Source organism: Kogia breviceps, chromosome 2, assembly GCF_026419965.1.
Source record: "Kogia breviceps isolate mKogBre1 chromosome 2, mKogBre1 haplotype 1, whole genome shotgun sequence".
Classification (NCBI taxonomy): Eukaryota; Metazoa; Chordata; class Mammalia; order Artiodactyla; family Physeteridae; genus Kogia; species Kogia breviceps.
Genome location: NC_081311.1, coordinates 190,699,825 through 190,719,262, shown reverse-complemented (window position 1 = coordinate 190,719,262; position 19,438 = coordinate 190,699,825). Strand labels below are relative to the sequence as shown.

The window sequence follows — 19,438 nt, the reverse complement described above, 5'->3', positions numbered from 1 at the left end:
CTCTGATTAAATCCTGCTGAACATTTGATCATAAGAGATTTCAATGCAATGGGGAAAAAAAAAAACCTTTCAAAATTGAACGCATCCAATGACACTAATGAGAATCTAATCCTCCAGGCTCCAAGGTGTGTACCCAGGAGCAAAGAATTATTAATACAACTACTTTATGAATTTTAAAAATCTCATTTAAGTGAATAAGAAAAGATACTTCTTTCCCAGAAAAGGGAATTTTCGTTGTCAATTTATTACAATTTAAAAAAAATCACTTAAAATTCAAAATAGTTTTTTATAAATAAAAAAATACAAAGTAAATTTTATAGGTAGTAAGATTTTTGTACTTGTGAGCTTGAGGCAAAATTTTTCCATTAAGGAGTAAAAAAATCCAACTATTTTTCCATATACTGCATTGAACTGTGTATATGTAGGGGGATGGGACAAATAATTTTAACGTACTGGGGCTCTGTCACCTATCTATTATTTAATCTATATGGGATTTATAAACATCCTTCTCATTCAGATATTTTCACTATAATAGCATTTGATATGATATAATTTGACCTAATAATCCAGTCTCTTCTAAGGACCTATTATAATTAAAAAGTTAAAGAGGATACCTGGTGAAGAATAAATCTATGTTAAGGAGGGAGGAGAAAACAGGGTTTTGGAAATATTAGTCAGGTGCTAGGTATTTTATATTCAATATCTTTTTAAGGATCTCCCATGACACTAAATAAAGAATTTGAGTCCATTATCCCTATATCTTAAATAAAGGCAGGGGAGGGGGGAAGATTCCTCATAAGAATCCAGAAAACTAGGTTAATATTAGTATTACCCTTCTTTTTAAAAAATAGATGAAGAAAATGAGGCCCAGAGAAGCTAAGCAATTTGCCCAAGGCCATCATGTAGCTAGCTGTTCAGTGGGGTGGATCAAGATTAAATCTGACCCCCCCCCCCAATCCATGTTTCTTCTTCTGAACCATGATGCTTCTTACAGGCTCCAAATATTAGACAGTCCTTGAAGCTTCAAAGAGATAAGAGGGACTCTAAACCTTTGGGGAGGGATATAGATACACACACCCCCACACACGCATACACACCTATACATGAGTACATATATATGCAGATATACATATAATTTTCCCCCTGCCATGAGTTTTCTCTTTTATGCTCTTTCTGGTACAGCTTTCAGTCCTTGGGCCCACACACATGGGAGCCCTGGGAAGGGTCAGAAACACTAGTAGAGCAGCAGGAGGTGAAACACCTGGGGCTTATGTGAGGATCAAAAGCACTTCGTAAGAAAAAGTTTGTTCAGAGCAAGTCATAAGACATATCAGTTCCTAAAGTAAGAAAAAAGGTTTACTGGAAGGGCCAGCTAAATTTATTGGGGATTCTTCAAAATGCAAAATTAACAGTCTAAAAAAAGGATCATGAAAATTCAAACACTGACTCACAGAGTTACTACATAAAGTGTTTAGAGTTGAAGTGAAACTGACTGTACCTTCCTCATACTATGCCAAAAAAGCTCCCAAATTCCATCTTTTTAAAACACCATCTAGTAATGAAGCAAGGAGAAAAAAAGTATTTGAAATAATGGTAAAAAATTTATTTGAATGAACAAGTCTAAGTATACACTACTAATGATTTTACTTGGAGATGTTCGAAAGTTAGATACACTATCCATACTGAAAATAATCCGCATTAAAAAGACAACAGCGCCTGGGATTTTCAGTACAGGCCTGGAAATCCCTAGCTGAGAGGAAAGAAAAAAAACGTCCTGGCAGCTACACTGATATCATCTTCTCAGATGTGCTTCCTAATCCAACCACATTAGTAACATAAATGAGTAAATCAAACGACTTACTGAAGAAAATGAGTACAGTTCAGTCCAACATCCCACACTCAATCCAAAAGTACCCCTCAGCATATCCCCAAATGGAATCAGGTACTTAAAATGTTCCCCAAAACAAAGTCTTGGGGAAAAAAATCATTATACTTCCCGTGTATAATTAGTTATTAACTGAATTCCCTCCCTGACTGAAGAGAAGCTAACAGAACCTTGTGAAATGTGAATTTTGGACAATAATTTCAAATTAAAAGAAAGCAAAGCAAGCTGTTTTAAACCGCTGCATCTGAGAAAGAGACGAAGGCGCGAACACGAAAGGAAGACACCACAGTCCGCTAACGAGGAGCCGAAAGGCAGGCGGTAAAGCTGGCGCGAGTTGCTGAGGCCCATCACCTGCGGCTTTCATCCAGCACCTCCAGGATCTGCTGGCAAGCCCTACGAGTGGAAGACTGGATGAGCGACAAAATGCCACGAGCGGAGGAAGGATTAGCTCCATCGTCAGGCAGCGCACGGGGAGGACAAACCCGAACCTGTTGTGGCGATGGCGTCACACTGTTTACACGAGCACAGCAAATGAAGAGAAAAACACTCACGTCAGATTTGTATTAAAACTTCAGCTCAGCAGTTTCCCCAAAAACTCATATGTTAAGAATTATCGTTTTCGTGCCCATTTTTCCCACCCTTCATTTTCCCCCAAAAGAGTCAAGCCAAAAGTTAATGAACATATTAAATTGTTTTAAAAAAACCAGCTACCATGCAGCATCTGTAACTGTAGCTTTAAACATCAAATTAAACAAACTGCATATGTAAGAACAACTTTAAGAGGGAAGAGAGCTGCGGCAAGGAGTATATTCAACCCCGAGCTTTGGAGAAGTGGCATCCTTTGCCCTGTGTGTATATCCCAGTTCAGTAAACCAAGCCTCTAACAAACAACAATGCACTGCAACTTATGGACGGGCAGAACGGTCAGAGAAGTCTGGTATACAGGCGTCAAGGTTTACACACATGAATCCAAAGTGATTCCAGGAAAACGCCATTTCAGGTACTTCACAAAGACAATGAAGCAATCTGAGTTTATGACGAGTAAATTTAAAGATGAATTAAAGTTTCAGAAAACGAACAAAAGCATTTTGATTACTTAATTACATTAAAGCATATGTTCCCTCGCTAAATGACTAAAACATAAAACTACTCCCAATTCTGTGAATACAATGCGAAGGTAAGGATGGATGTTAAACAGCTATTTCTGGGTTGCTCAGTGACAGTGATCTTAACCACTCTTTCACATGTGAGTTGCGATTCACAATTTCTCTGGCTCCCCCGACAGCACCTCCTAAAAGCTGAGAGCATTTGAATGAAGCAATTTTACAATCCTAACCTGAACTCTTTACTTTCAGAGGCCTGTCTAATGTTAGAGCATTTTCAGCCATATGAGGTGTTTAACTGATATATGGACTTGGCATCTGGTTTGTTGTTGTAAGAGGTTTTGTTACAAGAGGACCATGGAAACTGAGCTCAGTATTTTTTCTCAGTGTCAGGGCAAGAACACCTTAGACTAAACCTCATCCTTGTGTATTCTGTATGAAAGGGTGAAAGTGGAGCAGACAGTGAACAACTGAAAAGATAAGAGATTTTATTTTGATTTGTGTAAATCTTTTCTAACTTAACATGCATTTATTTGGGAACCACAAAATAAGTGGAACAATGTTTGAAGGGGTAACTGTCGTCTAATATTATTCCCAGAGTCCCAGAAAATTAAAAACAAAATCTTCTCCACAATTTTGTGAATAACTTTCAATGTCTTGATGATCCAAAGTGAGAAGTACAATAAACATGAAAACCATGTTTTCCAAAGACTACTTAAAAGAGAAAGATTTAAGCCAAATCTTGGCATACTGAGAAATTAATCTGTCAGGGCTGATTCACCATAGGAATTAGGCCCAATCGTGTCAAGATAAATGCAATTTTTCAGATGCAGGCTCGTGGATGGTTACCTTAAACGTCTGTCCACAGACTAGGAATCTTCTGTGATATATATAACGTTATCAACGACAGTATCTATATCTATAGCTTATCAGCTGACCCATGGTACTTGGCAAACCCACACTGGGTATCCAAGAAGAGCAAAAGAATCAGTCTATCTGGGACTCAAAGTCTCGGTGCTAGCCTTGCACTCACAGTTCTCTTTAGGCAGCATGGAGAAAACCTGAAGCTCTTGCTCTTTTTGAGAAACCAGACTGAATTCACGTTAGAAAAGTGTCACCAGAGGCAGGAATAAAGTGTCCAGTTCTGCATCAACATAAACAGGCAATCTCCATCTTACACTCTTGATAGCAGGGCCAACATACCTGGATAAATTTATACTTAAGCAAGTTTTAAAAGACTAATCAGTACAATATCTATTGATATAATTAAAGCGTTTGTCTTCGCATTTGGGGGCTAAATTGAACACTTCACATATCACTTTGTACTAGTAAATAAATTAGCTACATACATATTAAAGTCTATAATGATCAATATTTAGAATTATAATCTTAGAGCAAAAACACCAACAAACTGAATCCAAATCCATGAAAAAAGTTTGATGCATTTTTGCCCATTAAAATTTAAAAGGAAAGAAGGCTTCCTTCGATAGAACTCATTTTGTCAGAAATAAGCAGTAGGAATTGTTTATTTAAGTTCTAAAAGTACAAGTTTTTCCTGTCCCTACACAGGAAATCAGGTCATCTAGCATAAATTATTTTCAGATTAATTGCAAGGAATTCTTAACATGGAATGCACAGAAGACTGAGTTTTAAAAACAAGTCTGGGGGGCTTCCCTGGTGGCGCAGTGGTTGAGAGTCCACCTGCCGATGCAGGGGACACGGGTTCGTGCCCCAGTCCGGGAAGATCCCACATGCCGCGGAGCGGCTGGGCCCGTGAGCCATGGCCGCTGAGCCTGCGCGTCCGGAGCCTGTGCTCCGCAACGGGAGAGGCCACAGCAGTGAGAGGCCCGCGTAACGCAAAACAAAAACAAAAAACAGTCTGTAAGATCACTTTCAATTCTAAGATTCTATGATCACATAAAACTGGAATATGGTATTAAATGGAAAAAAATCCTACATGGCCCGTAATTGTAACTTAATAAGAAAACATGTTTATGAGGAAGGATAAAAGTTAAATCAAGTCTTCATCAATACTAGTAAAGATATTTCATCAAAGACTAATATCAAAAATATTTTGGACTTCAGGTTGTTTCTGAAAAGAAATTAGTTTCAAAGATTAGTAAGAAATCTGACTTTTCATTAATTTATATGGCAATCTTTCATAAATAGCAAAAACAGAGTAGGAAGCATTTTATACAACACTTTCGGCAGTGTAGATAGATTAAATGCCCTTGATTGTTAATATTTATTTCTATCTACGGATGAACTGAATGATTAAATCATAAGATGACCACAGTTCACCCTAATTAGAAGAAAACAGTCTAGCAATTCTTTCTTCTTCAAGCTTTAAGCAGTCTTGTAAGTCTCTTTACAAATAAAAAAATTTAAACTCAGCCATAAAAAGGAACGAAACTGGGTCATTTGTAGAGACGTGGATGGATCTAGAGACTGTCATACAGAGTGAAGTTAAGTCAGAAAGAGAAAAACAAATATCGCATATTAACGCAGGTATGTGGAACCTAGAAAAATGGTACAGATGAACCGGTGTGCAGGGCAGAAACAGACACAGATGTAGAGAACAAACGTATAGACACCACGCGGGGAAAGCGGCAGGGGTGGTGGTGGTGGCGTGATGAACTGGGAGATTGGGATTGACGTGTACACACTGATGTGTATAAAATGGATGACTAATAAGAACCTGCAGTATAAAAAAATAAATAAAATAAAATTCAAAAAAAAATTTTAAGATCGAAAAAGAATAAGCCCCATTTTAGCAACTGGTCTGACGCTAGCTGGGATGTCCAGCACTGGCATCAACTGTGACAGGAAACAGTTCAGAGCTGAGTTTCATCTCTGTCCATTCATCCACCCCGCCAAAGTGGACTGACTTTTGGGGATTTTTTGTTTGTTTGCTTTGACACATGAACTATTGTGAAAAATGAAAAAGTAAACATATTGTGAAGGCACTGAGATTATTTAAGCAGATGGTATAATATTAGTAATTTAATAAAAATGCATGTTGATGATAAATTGATCCTAATAATGTTACAAAACAGCAAAATCTGTTTTATCTCTTTCTTTCATAAAAGACAAGGAAATTTTGAAGAAAGCACTTACATTTACCACGCTGTTTCATTAGTAACAGCTCTCTCTCACGCTTACAGGAAATCTTACTACACAACTGCTGAGTAAACAACACTAGCCAATGTCAGAACTCAAATTTAAAAGATTTACTTGGCATAACTATGTCATTATTACAAGGTTAAGTCCAAAGTCAAACAACTCTCTCTGCGCGGGTTGTCATAGGAACAGTGTTTCTCAAACTGTGAGGATAATCTCTTTGGTGAGGGTCCAGCCTCTTCCAAAAATACAGTAAAGGTAAAACAGTAAGAAGGGGGAGAAAAAATTCTCACGGAAACACAAATTCTGTACCATTTCTTTTGAAATTTTAAATAGAGAGAAAGCTTTAATTTGTTGCCACTAAGGTAACTGACTAGTTCTTAGAAGCATAACAAGAGAATGAGAACAGGAGAAAAATCATTGGTTGCCAGAGTGGCCCCTGATACTTAAGCACTACATCAGCTGTTGAATCTTACACTGCACGCCAAAGCGCCCCCTCCCTAAGCTTAGGAGGCGAGTCACCCTCACACCTAGTTCTAGCACACTTACAGAAAGAGAGGGTCCAATGATCGCAAAATATTCTTCCAAAGCATAATTTTAATCTATGGAATGAAAAAAAAAACTTAATGACAAACTACACTCAGACTCTTTGTCCTTCTGCGTGAAAATGAACAAGAAAAGATAGTATGCTAAAATTTTCAAAAAGATTGGGATCACTGAACCTCGTTCAACTGAATCTATAGAGGACTAACATGCCAACCAAAGCAAAATGAAGGAATTGTAAAAGGATGCTTGGTGTAAATTATTCCATTTTATTTTCACCCTTATACCCAAAATCACACATAACTTCCTTGGTCTAGTTATTTTTTTTTCTTAACAAAGTGTATGATGACAGCTTGAGAAATCCTGAAACAGAGGTACTAAAAAGCCAAACAGTAAGAGAATTAGTGCATTACATGCCAATTACCTGGTGAAATATTAGTATAACAAAAAGCCTGCAGAATTAAAACAACTCCTATTTGTGAAAAGCAGAGCAGATAAAATCTTACGTGTACTCCGGTGCAGAAATCGGTGCCTGGAACCTTGAAATTATATTTCTTGGGGCAGAATCTGATCTGTGCCACCTTAAATAATAATTATGCTTCTTTTTACATATTCAGCTTTTATAACACAAACAGAAAGCTAAATGCGATTCTACTGGTCAATCGTTTCTGTGTCAATAGCTGACAATAATCAATCCTATTGTCTCTTGAAAGTAAACAAGAAAACAAAGGCCAGTGTTTCTGCTCTTATACCCATATAGACTTCTATTCTTAAAGACAAGGAATAAATAAAGTGGAGGAAGGCAATGGTTCATGCACAATGACACATAAATAATCTCACATTACAAAGAAAAGACTAAAGTAGGTAAAGACAGGAAGAGTCTAATAATTACTTTGGTAAAGGGAAAATACAGCCGTGTTATATTAATAGCTTCTTCCTTACCACATTGCCAACATTAAATACATAATGTGCTCATTATATAAAAATTCTAAAGTTCACTCAATGTAGATTCTTAAAGATGAATACAATTATAAATTATAAAATTAATAATGGTAGGAGAAGAAAGGGCAAGGTTACATTATTAACAAAAAGATGGTTAAGTATGTTACCATGTAACAGTAACATAAATAACTACCAAAACAAAAAGTATGGTTGAGTGATGTAAGCATTTCATTGCATAAATTGTATAGTTAAATATTCATGTTATTTTTACTACCAAAAATTAAAACATGACATTCTGTTTTATTTAAAAATGCCATTAAGGCAACTTAAAGAAACAAAGAATTCAAATATTAGTTAACTTTGTTAACCTTTTCTGTTATGAGGACTTACATTATAGGTAACTGCAAAAATATCTATGAACTAATCATTTACTCTAAATCATACTTCACTAGGCTGGTTTTTATATATAATAGAGCTGTTTCCTTTCTCTTCAACTGAACTCAGCTATCAGTAATATATACTTTGTGGGGGAAAAAACCAAAAATGATGCTATAGTAAAACAGTCCTGTTTTTATTTCACTAAGTTTCAAAGTAATTATGGACCTAAACAATAAGCCATATCTTTATATAATAGGGAAGTTTATTAGAAACTTTTGTGCCTTAGAAAATATTACAAAATAGAAAATAACAAAAGCCCTCACGTGTATGTTTAATCATTCTGAGAGGGTACTAAATATCAAGCTACCTTCACCATAAATTATATAGTCTTTTCACCATTTGTGTAACATAACCTAATATATTCTAGAAAAATGGATTCCATGGACTGGCTGACATCACTGTAAGCCAGGTACCTTCGGGGAAACATACAGTTATCATAAAAACTTCATATTAATAATGGTTGAACATTTCAGATAGGCCTTCCCTGAAGGAGACATATATTCTTTTAAACTTACTATCTTCCTATATAACCCTTCAGAATAACTCTAACTACTTTAGGAGACATTTAAAGATTCTCCAAGAAATGAGAACCGTCATAGTTCTCCTCCGCACCTAACACAAAAAAAGAGAGACGCTACCCCCATCAGAATCCCTTCTGCATCCTTATACTCTTTACTCAAGTGTGAATTAAAATTGGATATCGTTGAACAGAAATAGTATAATTGCATTGTGCTCTAGTTATTTTGTATGTAAATTTAAATGTTTTGCTTTTAGCTAGATTTGCAAGCTCTGTGAGAGATGTATCATCTGATTCTTTGGCCGTTCCCAGAGAAACTAATATGGACTTTCCTGGTGGTCCAGTGGTTAAGACTCCACACTTCCAAAGCAGGGAGTGCAGGTTTGATCCCTGCTCAGGGAACTAAAATCCCATGTGCCGTGTGGCCAAAAAAAAAAGTCAGTTTGAGAGGCTAATATGATGCTTGATATCAAATATGGTTCATGGTGAATGAGCTTATGAAAACGGACTGAAAATTTAACGAGGAAGAAACATTAATTTACATTAACAATCTAAATCATCAATGTCGCTTTGAGACTTAAAATTCTGACCAGTTTTTAAATGGATATTTTATTTTTAAAAACCCATTAATCTTAATAAAACAACAAAAAGCACTTGCCCAATTTAAAACATCTTATAGTAGGGTAGCTTTAAGATCAGGGTATAACATAACCAAATGAGCAAGAAAGGTTTACACAAATAGTCTGTTAATGTATTTAAATTTTTGGAAAATGAAAGGGATCCAAGGATTCAATGACTCAGTAGGCAGAGAGCTAAAAATTAATCCTGGGAAGTAAAAAAATTCGACTTGCTTACGCTACGTTGTTTACCATGGCTCCTGAGAAGCAGAGCTGGAAAGGGCTAATCCTGTGACAATCTTACGCCAAACTGAGTAACTTGAAAATAAAGATGCTTCCTTAATAAAGTATCTTCCTTTTATTTTATATTTTTTCCCCCAACCGACATGCTAGATAAGCAGTTTTGAAGGCTACATAGAACTCAGCACTTACTTTTATCCATTTTTCTTAAGTATACTTTATAGGAGATTTCCAAAATAAGCAAATCGTATTTATAGAAGACTATCATACAAACAGAAGAGGATAACAGTATTGAAAAATTCTCACAACTAACAGAATGGTCAGACTTTAAGGCTATAAAGAGTACTGCAAAAATATAAAGTTGATGTAAATGTATAGCAGATTTCAAACACTATTAGAATTATTTTTTCCTCCAGGTTCTTAGGCATAAAACATATACTTCCTCCTCTTTTTTAATATTTGAGAGTTTAAAAAAGGAAGTAAATTATTTAGAAAAGGATGGGACAGACAGTATATGGAGAAAACTTAATGAAGGAGATACAATGCTTAGTGGTTCTACTCACATGGAGTCAGTCCTGACCAGCTGTCCATTTTGGCGAACAGCATTTTCACTCATAGAGCGCTCTCTTTTTAGCCTGCCAACTGCACGGATCTGTTAGGCACAACGAAACGGACAGGAATAGAGAATATTCTTAATAGCCTAGTAACTGCTTAGCATCAAAAGTACCTTTATCATAGACTAGCCACAAAATTTACAGAGAACATAACCAAGAATTGCTACCAGGTATGTGTATTATACGTAAACATGTTAAAAAAAAACACACCCTATTTATTATAATGCAGATTAACTTAGGAATGCTTATCTTCTTTACAAAAAAAGTTACTTCTAGTTTCTTTTTAAGTATCAATCTTACTTGGTACAATTATTAACATTTTTACTTATAATTTACACAATATACTTACATTATTTAAGAACAATTTACAATAGTTTTTAAAGGCACAAACACTATAGGACATGGGATATATTTGTACTCAAATGAGTGTTCCTGGCTTCTGGGGTTAAAACAAATTCAGATTTGGTTGGATATCTGAAAACTAGACTTAAAAAAAGTTTTACTAACTTAAAGGTTTTAGCATTCTGGAAACAGCCACAATCTTCCATCTCACACCTCTTCTTAGAAAATGTTATCACTGACCTCTTTCCATTAAGGAACAGAATCAATTGGGTACTCTAGTGACCGCTGCAGAAATGATACAATGTGACTTCTGAGGTTAGGTCATAAACAACAACGAGACTTCTGCCTTTTTCCCCTTCCCCAGGGGAGCTGTTCGAGACTGGAACAATGACGCCATGACTGAGGAAGCCCAAGCAGCCCCACAAAAGGCCACGTGTAGGCACCAACCAACAATCCTGGCTGAGGGCCACACAACAGGTAGTTATCAACTGACATGTGAGTGAGTAAACCTTTAGATGACTGCAGCCTCAAGCTGTGTGAGTCACCCAGAGCCTTCGATACTTCCTAGCCTAGGCCCAGATAAAATACAACAGAAATAAGCTTTCCCCATTATGCCTGATGCAAATACCTCACCTGCAGAATCCATGAGCAAAATTATTTGCTTTTGTTTCAAGCCCCTAAGTTTAGGGTGGCTTATTAAGTGGCAATAGATAACTAGAACAATGGTAATTATTAACTTCACTGCTTTTTTAGCATTTTTTTTTTACGACAAACATCCATGGCAACTTAATGGTTAAAGAAAAATTTGAACTTTACTGTAAAGGACAACTGGTGTGTGAACCAATGGACTTGATAATTAAGATTTTCAAAAATGCACACCCAGTATCTATTAATGCTCAAAGACTTGGGAAGAGACTGTCAGGTTACAGGCACCAACAAAGCAGAATAAATCCTGTATTTCATGCCAGCAAAACTTAAAACTACTATGCAGCACATAATTTCAGAGACTAGTTTAGATTTGGTTATGGTTATAAACCATTTACCCATCCAAACAAAAGAAAAAAAAAATCTAAAAACAGAAAAGAAGTCAGTTCAGAGCCTACTTCAAGAATTCTTTACAGTTAAACCGAAAATCAAAATTACTTGAAGGCATTTATACACAAAAACGAACACCTCTACAATCCAATACACTTTACGCATAGTGAGCAGTGCTGGCTTCGTTTGTGAGAATCCCACTGATACTTGCCTTCCGACCTACCGCACAGGTGTGCTTGCTTTTGCTAGAGAACAGTTCTTCCATGTTGTAGGGATCAAGATGAATGTTCTACTATATTAGAACTGTTCCTCCTGCTATGTGGTAAGAACTAACATTCAGCAGATAGGAAGAGACGAGACAGGACAGGACAAATGAGTCTATGACTCCAACAAAACCTGACAAAGGAGAGGATCCTAGGTCTGCTGTTATTTTCGCCATTTGAGACCTGATTCAAATTATATCTTAACAGGAACATTAAGCTCAAGATTACTAACATATTGGGGAAAAAGACAACATAAGACAAAAGCATATATTTGTTATGCCTTCATATGACCAGCTTGTACACTGTAATACCAAAGAACTTGGGTACTGCCTGAGGTGATAAGGAACACGGTGATCTTTAAATACTTTCCCCTTTAGTTCACAATCATGATGGTTGTTTTTTTTCAATTCAACGATTCTTAAAAATTAATTACGTTTGTTCCCAACATTAACAATTCAAGGTTTTAAAATGTCATTCAGAACCATCCTGCTTTGATTACCCATTATAAAACTTACACGCACTCCTTAGGCTGAGAAATACAGTTTCCAAGCTTCAGGTAACTTCCTGGAAGTTAGGTCACACTACTATGCAGCACATAATTTCAGAGACTGGTTTAGATTTGGTTATGGTTATAAACCATTTACCCATCCAAACAAAAGAAAAAAAAAGTCTAAAAACAGAAAAGAAGTCAGTTCAGAGCCTACTGCAAGAGTTCTTTACAGTTAAACCAAAAATCAAAATTACTTGTGTCTGATTACAGGCATAAAATTCTCCTCTAATGTGCTTATACTCTGAGTTACTTTTGATTGTTCACAGAATCCTGGACAAATCGGTGCCCTCGAGGTCTTTGTTTACTGGTTCTCTAGATTTATCTAGAGCTCGTCTCTCCTTCAAGAATCTGCTCAGGGGCTTCCCTGGTGGCGCAGTGGTTGAGAATCCACCTGCTGATGTAGGAGACACGGGTTCGTGCCCTGGTCCGGGAAGATCCCACATGCCGCGGAGCAACTAAGCCCGTGAGCCATGGCCGCTGGGCCTGCGCGTCCGGAGCCTGTGCTCCGCAGCGGGAGAGGCCACAACAGTGAGAGGCCCGCATAAAAAAAAAAAAAAAAAAAAAAAAAGAATCTGCTCAGATGCCTCAGTATTTTCCCCTATACTGGTCCATTTTTATTTTTTTATATAATTTTTAGAAGTTACACTCCATTTACTACAAAATATTGTCTATATTCCCCATGTTGTACAATACATCCTTGTAGCCTATCTTACACCCAATAGTTTGTACCTCTCACTCTCCCATCCTCATATCCCTCCCACAAACTGGTAACCCTAGTTTGTTCTCTATATCTGTGAGTCTGCTTATTTTTTGTTATGTTCACTAGTTTATTGTATTTTTTAGATTCCACATAAGCGATACCATACAGTATTTATCTTTGTCTGGCTTATTTCACTTAGCATAATGCCCTTCAAGTCCATCCATGTTGCTGCAAATAGCAAAATTTCTTTCTTTTTTATGGCTGAGTGATATTCCACTATGTGTATGTGTGTGTGTGTGTGTGTGTGTGTGTGTGTATATAAGGCATGTCTTTTTTATCTATGCGTCTACTGATGGACACTCAGGTTGCTTCCATATCTTGGCAACTGTAAATAATGCTGCTATGAACACTGGGGTGCATGTATCTTTTTCAAATTGGTGTTTTGGGGGTTTTTTTGGATATATATACTGATTCCCTTGCACTCCCTTTTTTAACAAGACACTTGTTTTACTTCTCAACATATACAAAATAAAAAACTGTAATTATATTCAAACCAGTAAGTATTACAAGCACATAGACCCTACCATAGCCTAGTTCTTCATAACCACTGTGATTACTAAACAACCCTCAGAAAATCTGTAGCAAAAACTAAGATTGAACACTGATTTCTGAAATGTTTGTGTAATGCATTTAGGCAGTTTTTTATTCTTTTTAGTATTTTTTAAACAATTTTACTTTTTTAAGAAAAGGATTTCTTTTAATTCTGTCCAGAGAGAGAAAGGGAAATCCTGTTTTGCCATTTGGTATAATCTCAGTGAAAAATGGAGATTTATCCTCAAATAGTATGTAAGTTAGTTGCATTTTCAGTTAAGACATAAAAAAATATAACTATTGAATAGAATTATTCAGCAAATTAATGGATACTGATCCCCTTTTTAAAAATAATAGTTCAGAGACATTAATCTGTGAATTGTTGTTGGCTTTTATTGGAAGAGGTAAAGCAGAGTTAAAAATGTGGGCCAAACAATCGGGGTGAACATTCTTACCCCCCCAAACATATTCACTGTCCAAAATTTAAAATAATAAACTACCTGGAAAAATAATGAACCTAATGGGAAGGAAACATGGAACACACGTGTCAGCAGTGAATACAATGCCCGTGCGATAGGGCCATGAAACAGTAACTGCAAAAAGGATGTGAGAGCACATCTCTGAATCTTCCATGGATGAATGTGCATACCTACATACAATTAATTAAGCTGTTCTTTTTCCTCCTCTCTCCCTTTTGCTCCCTTCTACTCATCACAGCCCCAGCTCCTCTTTCCACAGGAGGGGAAAGGAAAGGGAGCTAAACAAACCATCACCAAATTGTGATCAGACCCACATTCATCAGCTTCTCAATTTTCGGAGCTACTGCCAGGACCCTTTTAAGTCCTTCTGAGTGTCTGGGAGTCCTTCCGCATTTCTTTTTTGTTTTTAAAGTTTTATTGGAGTATTGTTGCTTTACAATGTTGTGTTACCTTCTGTTGTACAGCAAAGTGAATCAGCCACATGTATACATGTATCCCCTCTCTTTTGGATTTCCTTCCCATTTAGGTCGCCACAGAGCACTGAGTAGAGTTCCCTGTGCTATAAAGTAGGTTTTCATTAGTTATTTATTTTATACATAGCAGTGTATATATGTCAACCCCAATCTCCCAATTCCACATTTGTTTTAGGATGTGCCATATGGCTGAGTCACTCATTACACTTCAGGTCAACTATGTTCTTTCACTTCACATCCTCGAGGCTGTCATGGCAATTGAACTGGACCATCATCCGGCACTGATAACCACCTACTACGTCCTTATAGATTGCTGGATTACAGATCTAGAGCCCTCTGTTAGACATCCATGGCCTTTGTGTTGTCCTTAATGACAGCTTCTAGAGCAGCTGCTTTCCAAGTGTATTCTTTTTTTTAATTTTTTTTATTTTTTTATTTTTTTTTGCGGTACGCGGGCCTCTCACCGCTGTGGCCTCTCCCGTTGCGGAGCACAGGCTCCGGATGCACAGGCTCAGCGGCCATAGCTCACGGGCCCAGCCACTCCACAGCATGCGGGATCTTCCCGGACCGGGGCACGAACCCGTGTCCCCTGCATCGGCAGGCGGACTCCCAACCACTGCACCACCAGGGAAGCCTTCCAAGTGTATTCTTTAAAGCAGTCAGTTCTAGCTGGATATATTTCCTCCTAGCCCTTGAGCTAGACACTTTGTACATGGTTGCTATAGGATTTGGCATCCTGTGTAAAGCCTGCATGGCCTGGATACACTTCCTTTTCTGAAAACATTCATTGCCTTTGTTCTTTTCCAAAACCAGGTCAGGGTTTATACAGACCAATTGATTTGCCCCTTCCCAATCTTCCCAATTCTTGGGACATTTGGGGTTCACTGCTGTTCCAGATTCATTGCAAAAATGAATGGCTTTCTCACCCTTCTCTTCTTTGAAGTAGAAGTTGCCAGTTCAGGCAAAAGCTCTTATAACCTGTCTTCAGTCCAATCTGTTCTCTCTTCCCACTTCAGTGGTCTTCTCACAAAGCTCCTGGCCATTTATTGTAATTGATTTATTCAAAGAAAACCACTGCTTCAGTGATGGGATATAACTGATGGAGTCCATATTTTTTACTGGGTCACGCTGCTTCAAGGCTGTGTCAAGTCTTCATATTTTCCAACTCTTTTTCTTTACAGTTCTTCCTTTTTGTTCTCTGAAGATCTTCTCTCACTGGCTCCCACCTGGAGGTAGTGTCAGTGTCACAGCCTCTTCCTCTTCATTCACACCACCTAACCTATTCTAAGAACACTGAGAGCTGTCATGATTTGTGTATTTCGCAGTTCACACCCAGATCAAATGGGTTATTGCACAGTTGCTTTATTAGTTCCCTGTAGACAGAATCACCAAGCAATGGTCTTTCTAAATATTAGCAGAGATTAGGCATATTGAAAGGTTCATCAATTTCCTCTACCTCCAGATTTTATAAACCCTCTCTGAGCTAGGGGGATTATCTGCTTCGTGTTTTAAGGCCTCTTCATAGGTTCACTTGGATACGTCAAGCCAGTTTAAGAAGTCAGTACGTTATTTTCTGCAAACTTATTCCTTGTATCAGTCAGCCCTTTAAACAAAAATTGTATAGTGTTCCTCATGAGTCACCTTCAGGTGTTCTTCTTTCTTGCCACAGGCCTGTGGTTCTCAACTGGGTGTGATTTTTTCCCTCCAGGGGACATTTGGCAATGTATGCAGATCATCTTTTCTGTCTTTTTATTGTGATAAAATAAACATAACACAAAACTCACCATTCTAACCATTTTCAAGTGTATATATTATACAGTTCAGTGGTATTCAGAACATTCACAATGTTGTGCAACCATCACCACTACCTAGTTTCAGAACATTTTCATCCCCCCAAAAGGAAACCCCATGATTAAGCAGTCAGTCCCAATTACTCTCTCCCCTAAACCCCTGGCAACTACTATTCTGGATATGTCATGTAAGCAGAATCATACAATGTATGGCCTTTTCTGTCTGGCTTCTTTGACTGAACATGTTTTCAAGGTTCATCCATGTTGTAGCATGTATAAGTACTTCATTCCTTATTATAGCTGAGTAATACTCCACTGTATGGACATACCACATTTTGCTTATCCATTCATCAGCTGAAGGGCATTTGGGTGTTTCCACCTCTTGGTTATTTGAGACATTTTTGATTTTCATGACTTGAAGGATGCTACTGGCATCTCGTAGATAGAGCTCAAGAATGCTGTTAAATATTTTACAGTGCAAAAAGGACAGCCCTCACCACAACAAAGAACTATCTAGTCTAAAATGTCATAGTGCTGCGGTTGAAAAACCTTGGCATATGCTGTAAAATGATGATTACACAATAAATGATTTAGGGAATCTTACTTGATATATTCTAAGTAGCATCCGAATGAATCATCAATGTTATCGGCACTCAGGGCCTTACTACCCTTCCATTTCAATCATTTTGTAGAAGCTACCAGAACTCTGGTTCCTTCCCTTTTCTCCTCTGCTCACTAGTTGATTGCCTCTTGAGGGCCACCTGACCCGTCTATGGAACGAAGCACAGATCATCACCTTTGCTTTCCTTTAATAGGCATCTAGTACTAATATTGGAAACTCCTCTCCTGCACCTCAGGATGTGGCTCCTGCCAAAGCTTTTTTTTCTTTTTTTAATTGAAGTATAGTTGATATACAATATTACATAAATTAAAGGTGTACAATATAGTGATTCACAATTTTTTTAAAGGTCATCCTCCATTTATAGTTATTATACAATACTGGCTAGAGTCCCTGGGTTGTACAGTAGTATATCCCTGCAGCTTATTTTATACATAACAGTTTGTACCTCTTAAACCCTTACCCTTCTACTGCCCCTCCCCACTGGTAACCACTAATTTGTTCTCTATATCTGCGAGTCTTCTTTCTTTTTTGTTTTACTCACTAGTTGTATGTTTTAGATTCTCAGACTTACTTCACTTAGCATAATACCCTCCAAGTCCATCCATGTTGTTGCAAATGGCAAAATTTGATTCTTTTTTATGGCTGAGTAGTATTCCATTGTGTGTGCGTGTGCACGTGCATGTATGTCACATCTTCTTTATCCATTCATCTGTTGATAGACATTTAAGATGCTTCCAAATCTTCTGCCACAGGATGTTAACTTTCACAACAATGATATTTGTACCTATTGAGCTTTTCACATCAAATTAGAACATGTGCTAAACATACTACACATATTATTACAGTTAATTCTCTCAATAATTGTATGCAGTTGGCATTATTCTTATCATTATTTTAGAGATGAGCCTTGGAATTGTTAAATAACTTGCCCAAAGTTATGTGGTTAATAAGTAGCAAAGTAGGCCTTCAAAATTAGGTTAATTCTCAGCCTCAGCTTTTCACTCCAGTGCTATACACTTTGGACATTTATCACATTTGACTAAATATCAATTACAGCAGGAGTAAACCCCACATGGGCTTAAAACCTAGGTCTACTGAGAGACAGTACTCATCTTGTTTTCAGTTGGTTATTCACACCAAGTAGGCACAAGTGTCTAAAATGGTGGGAGCATAAAGATCAGAAGACAAACAAAACCTGAAGAATATCAAAGGGAGGGTTTCTCTCCCGGCAGAATCCTCATTCCAAGACAATATTATTCACAGCCGTAGTGGTCTTTGCCTCACTCAGACCACTATGAAGGAGCCATGTCTCACTGCACACTGTCTTACACAAAAGCTCAAATAATGTCTGTTAAATAAATATCAGTACAATTCTGCAAGTACCTTAGTGCCTTTTCATTGTGTGAACATTCGGAATTAGTACTTTTCACCAAGTAAATACCTAGAATGTCTAAACTGGCACCTAGGAGTGTATTATCTGAGTCACCTCAGCTGAAACTTCCAACCTAAGAAAAGGTCATACCTAGTACTAGGAAACTGCACTCCCGTAGGTTATATGGGTGATTTACCCTCTTAGGAAAGGATTATATGAAAAATGAAAGACAAGGGCAGTTCCGTTATCAATAAAAACATATCTTTGCACACTGTTTTACACTAGCATCACGACAACACAGGAATTTAGGAGTTATAATGAAAAAGTTGCAACTGCAGAAACCACAGAAAAGGAGTCTTACAAGATTGGCCCTGAATCAATAGCAAAGTCAAGATTTGAACTTTGCAACTAACACCTTATTAGTCCATATACTATCATATTTAAGTCAACAAGGCCATTAACATTACACAATACGGTAACTAACTCAGTATAAACTTTTCAGCAAGCAGGGAGAATAGGAAGTATCAAGGGGAAAAAAGCTTTCTTTGCCATTTGCCAGACTGCTTTTATAACAAAGTGATGCATTAATATTTTCTCATGCTAAACTTCCCAAATTCTTCTGTATTGATTACAGTGTAACTCCCAGCCATAAAAGCTCATCCTTCAAGACCACATGAATGTTAATGATTTCCACAAAACTGTCATTTTCCTGAAATATAATATTTAAATTAAAAAAAACCCAACAGCATAGTACCTTACTTGGGGTATCCATAAGCCAGAATTTATAGTAATCAATGTTCCATGCAAAAGCATTCCATTACATATTACCAATGATATGATTTACAGCCTCTTAACTCCTCTTTAACTTTTGCTTCTGTCTCTACTATTTCAAATTCAGATGATGTTAAAACTCTAGCACTTACTTCTTCATTTTGAGGGGTTGGAGGAGGTTTTTCTAAATCCAGAAAATCTAGTGGTCTTTCACTTAGTGTAAGTACACGAGGTGGTGTTTTTAGTGCCAGAGGTTTGAAGGGAGTTGACTGTATAAGGTCAAGATCTGCTGGTCTTGAAAATGGAATGTCTTCATTATTTCCTAAGCGTAGGGAGAAAAAAAAAAAAAAGGAAAGGAGAGAGATTTTTAAAAGACAGGTTTTATTAAAATGTATTTGCCATTACACACCCACTAGCAATAGCTAAAATTA

At 37.2% G+C, this 19,438-nt stretch overlaps 1 protein-coding gene across 50 annotated transcripts in view; it reads right to left on the bottom strand.

Moving 5' to 3' along the window:
- MFF (mitochondrial fission factor) overlaps positions 1-19,438 on the bottom strand; it is a 43,373-nt gene that overhangs the window by 16,282 nt on the left and 7,653 nt on the right. For 23 of the 50 annotated variants that reach the window (XM_067027050.1, XM_067027034.1, XM_059051774.2 and 20 more), the window contains 3 exons: positions 19,160-19,329; positions 9,969-10,057; positions 2,237-2,395 (listed from right to left, as the gene is read on the bottom strand). In XM_067027050.1, the coding sequence (XP_066883151.1) occupies positions 2,237-2,395; positions 9,969-10,057; positions 19,160-19,329 (418 nt within the window). Of the gene's footprint in view, positions 1-2,236; positions 2,396-7,157; positions 7,233-9,968; positions 10,058-19,159; positions 19,330-19,438 lie in introns of all 50 variants that reach the window. The other 27 variants (XM_067027046.1, XM_067027041.1, XM_059051775.2 and 24 more) reach the window with 2 other exon arrangements.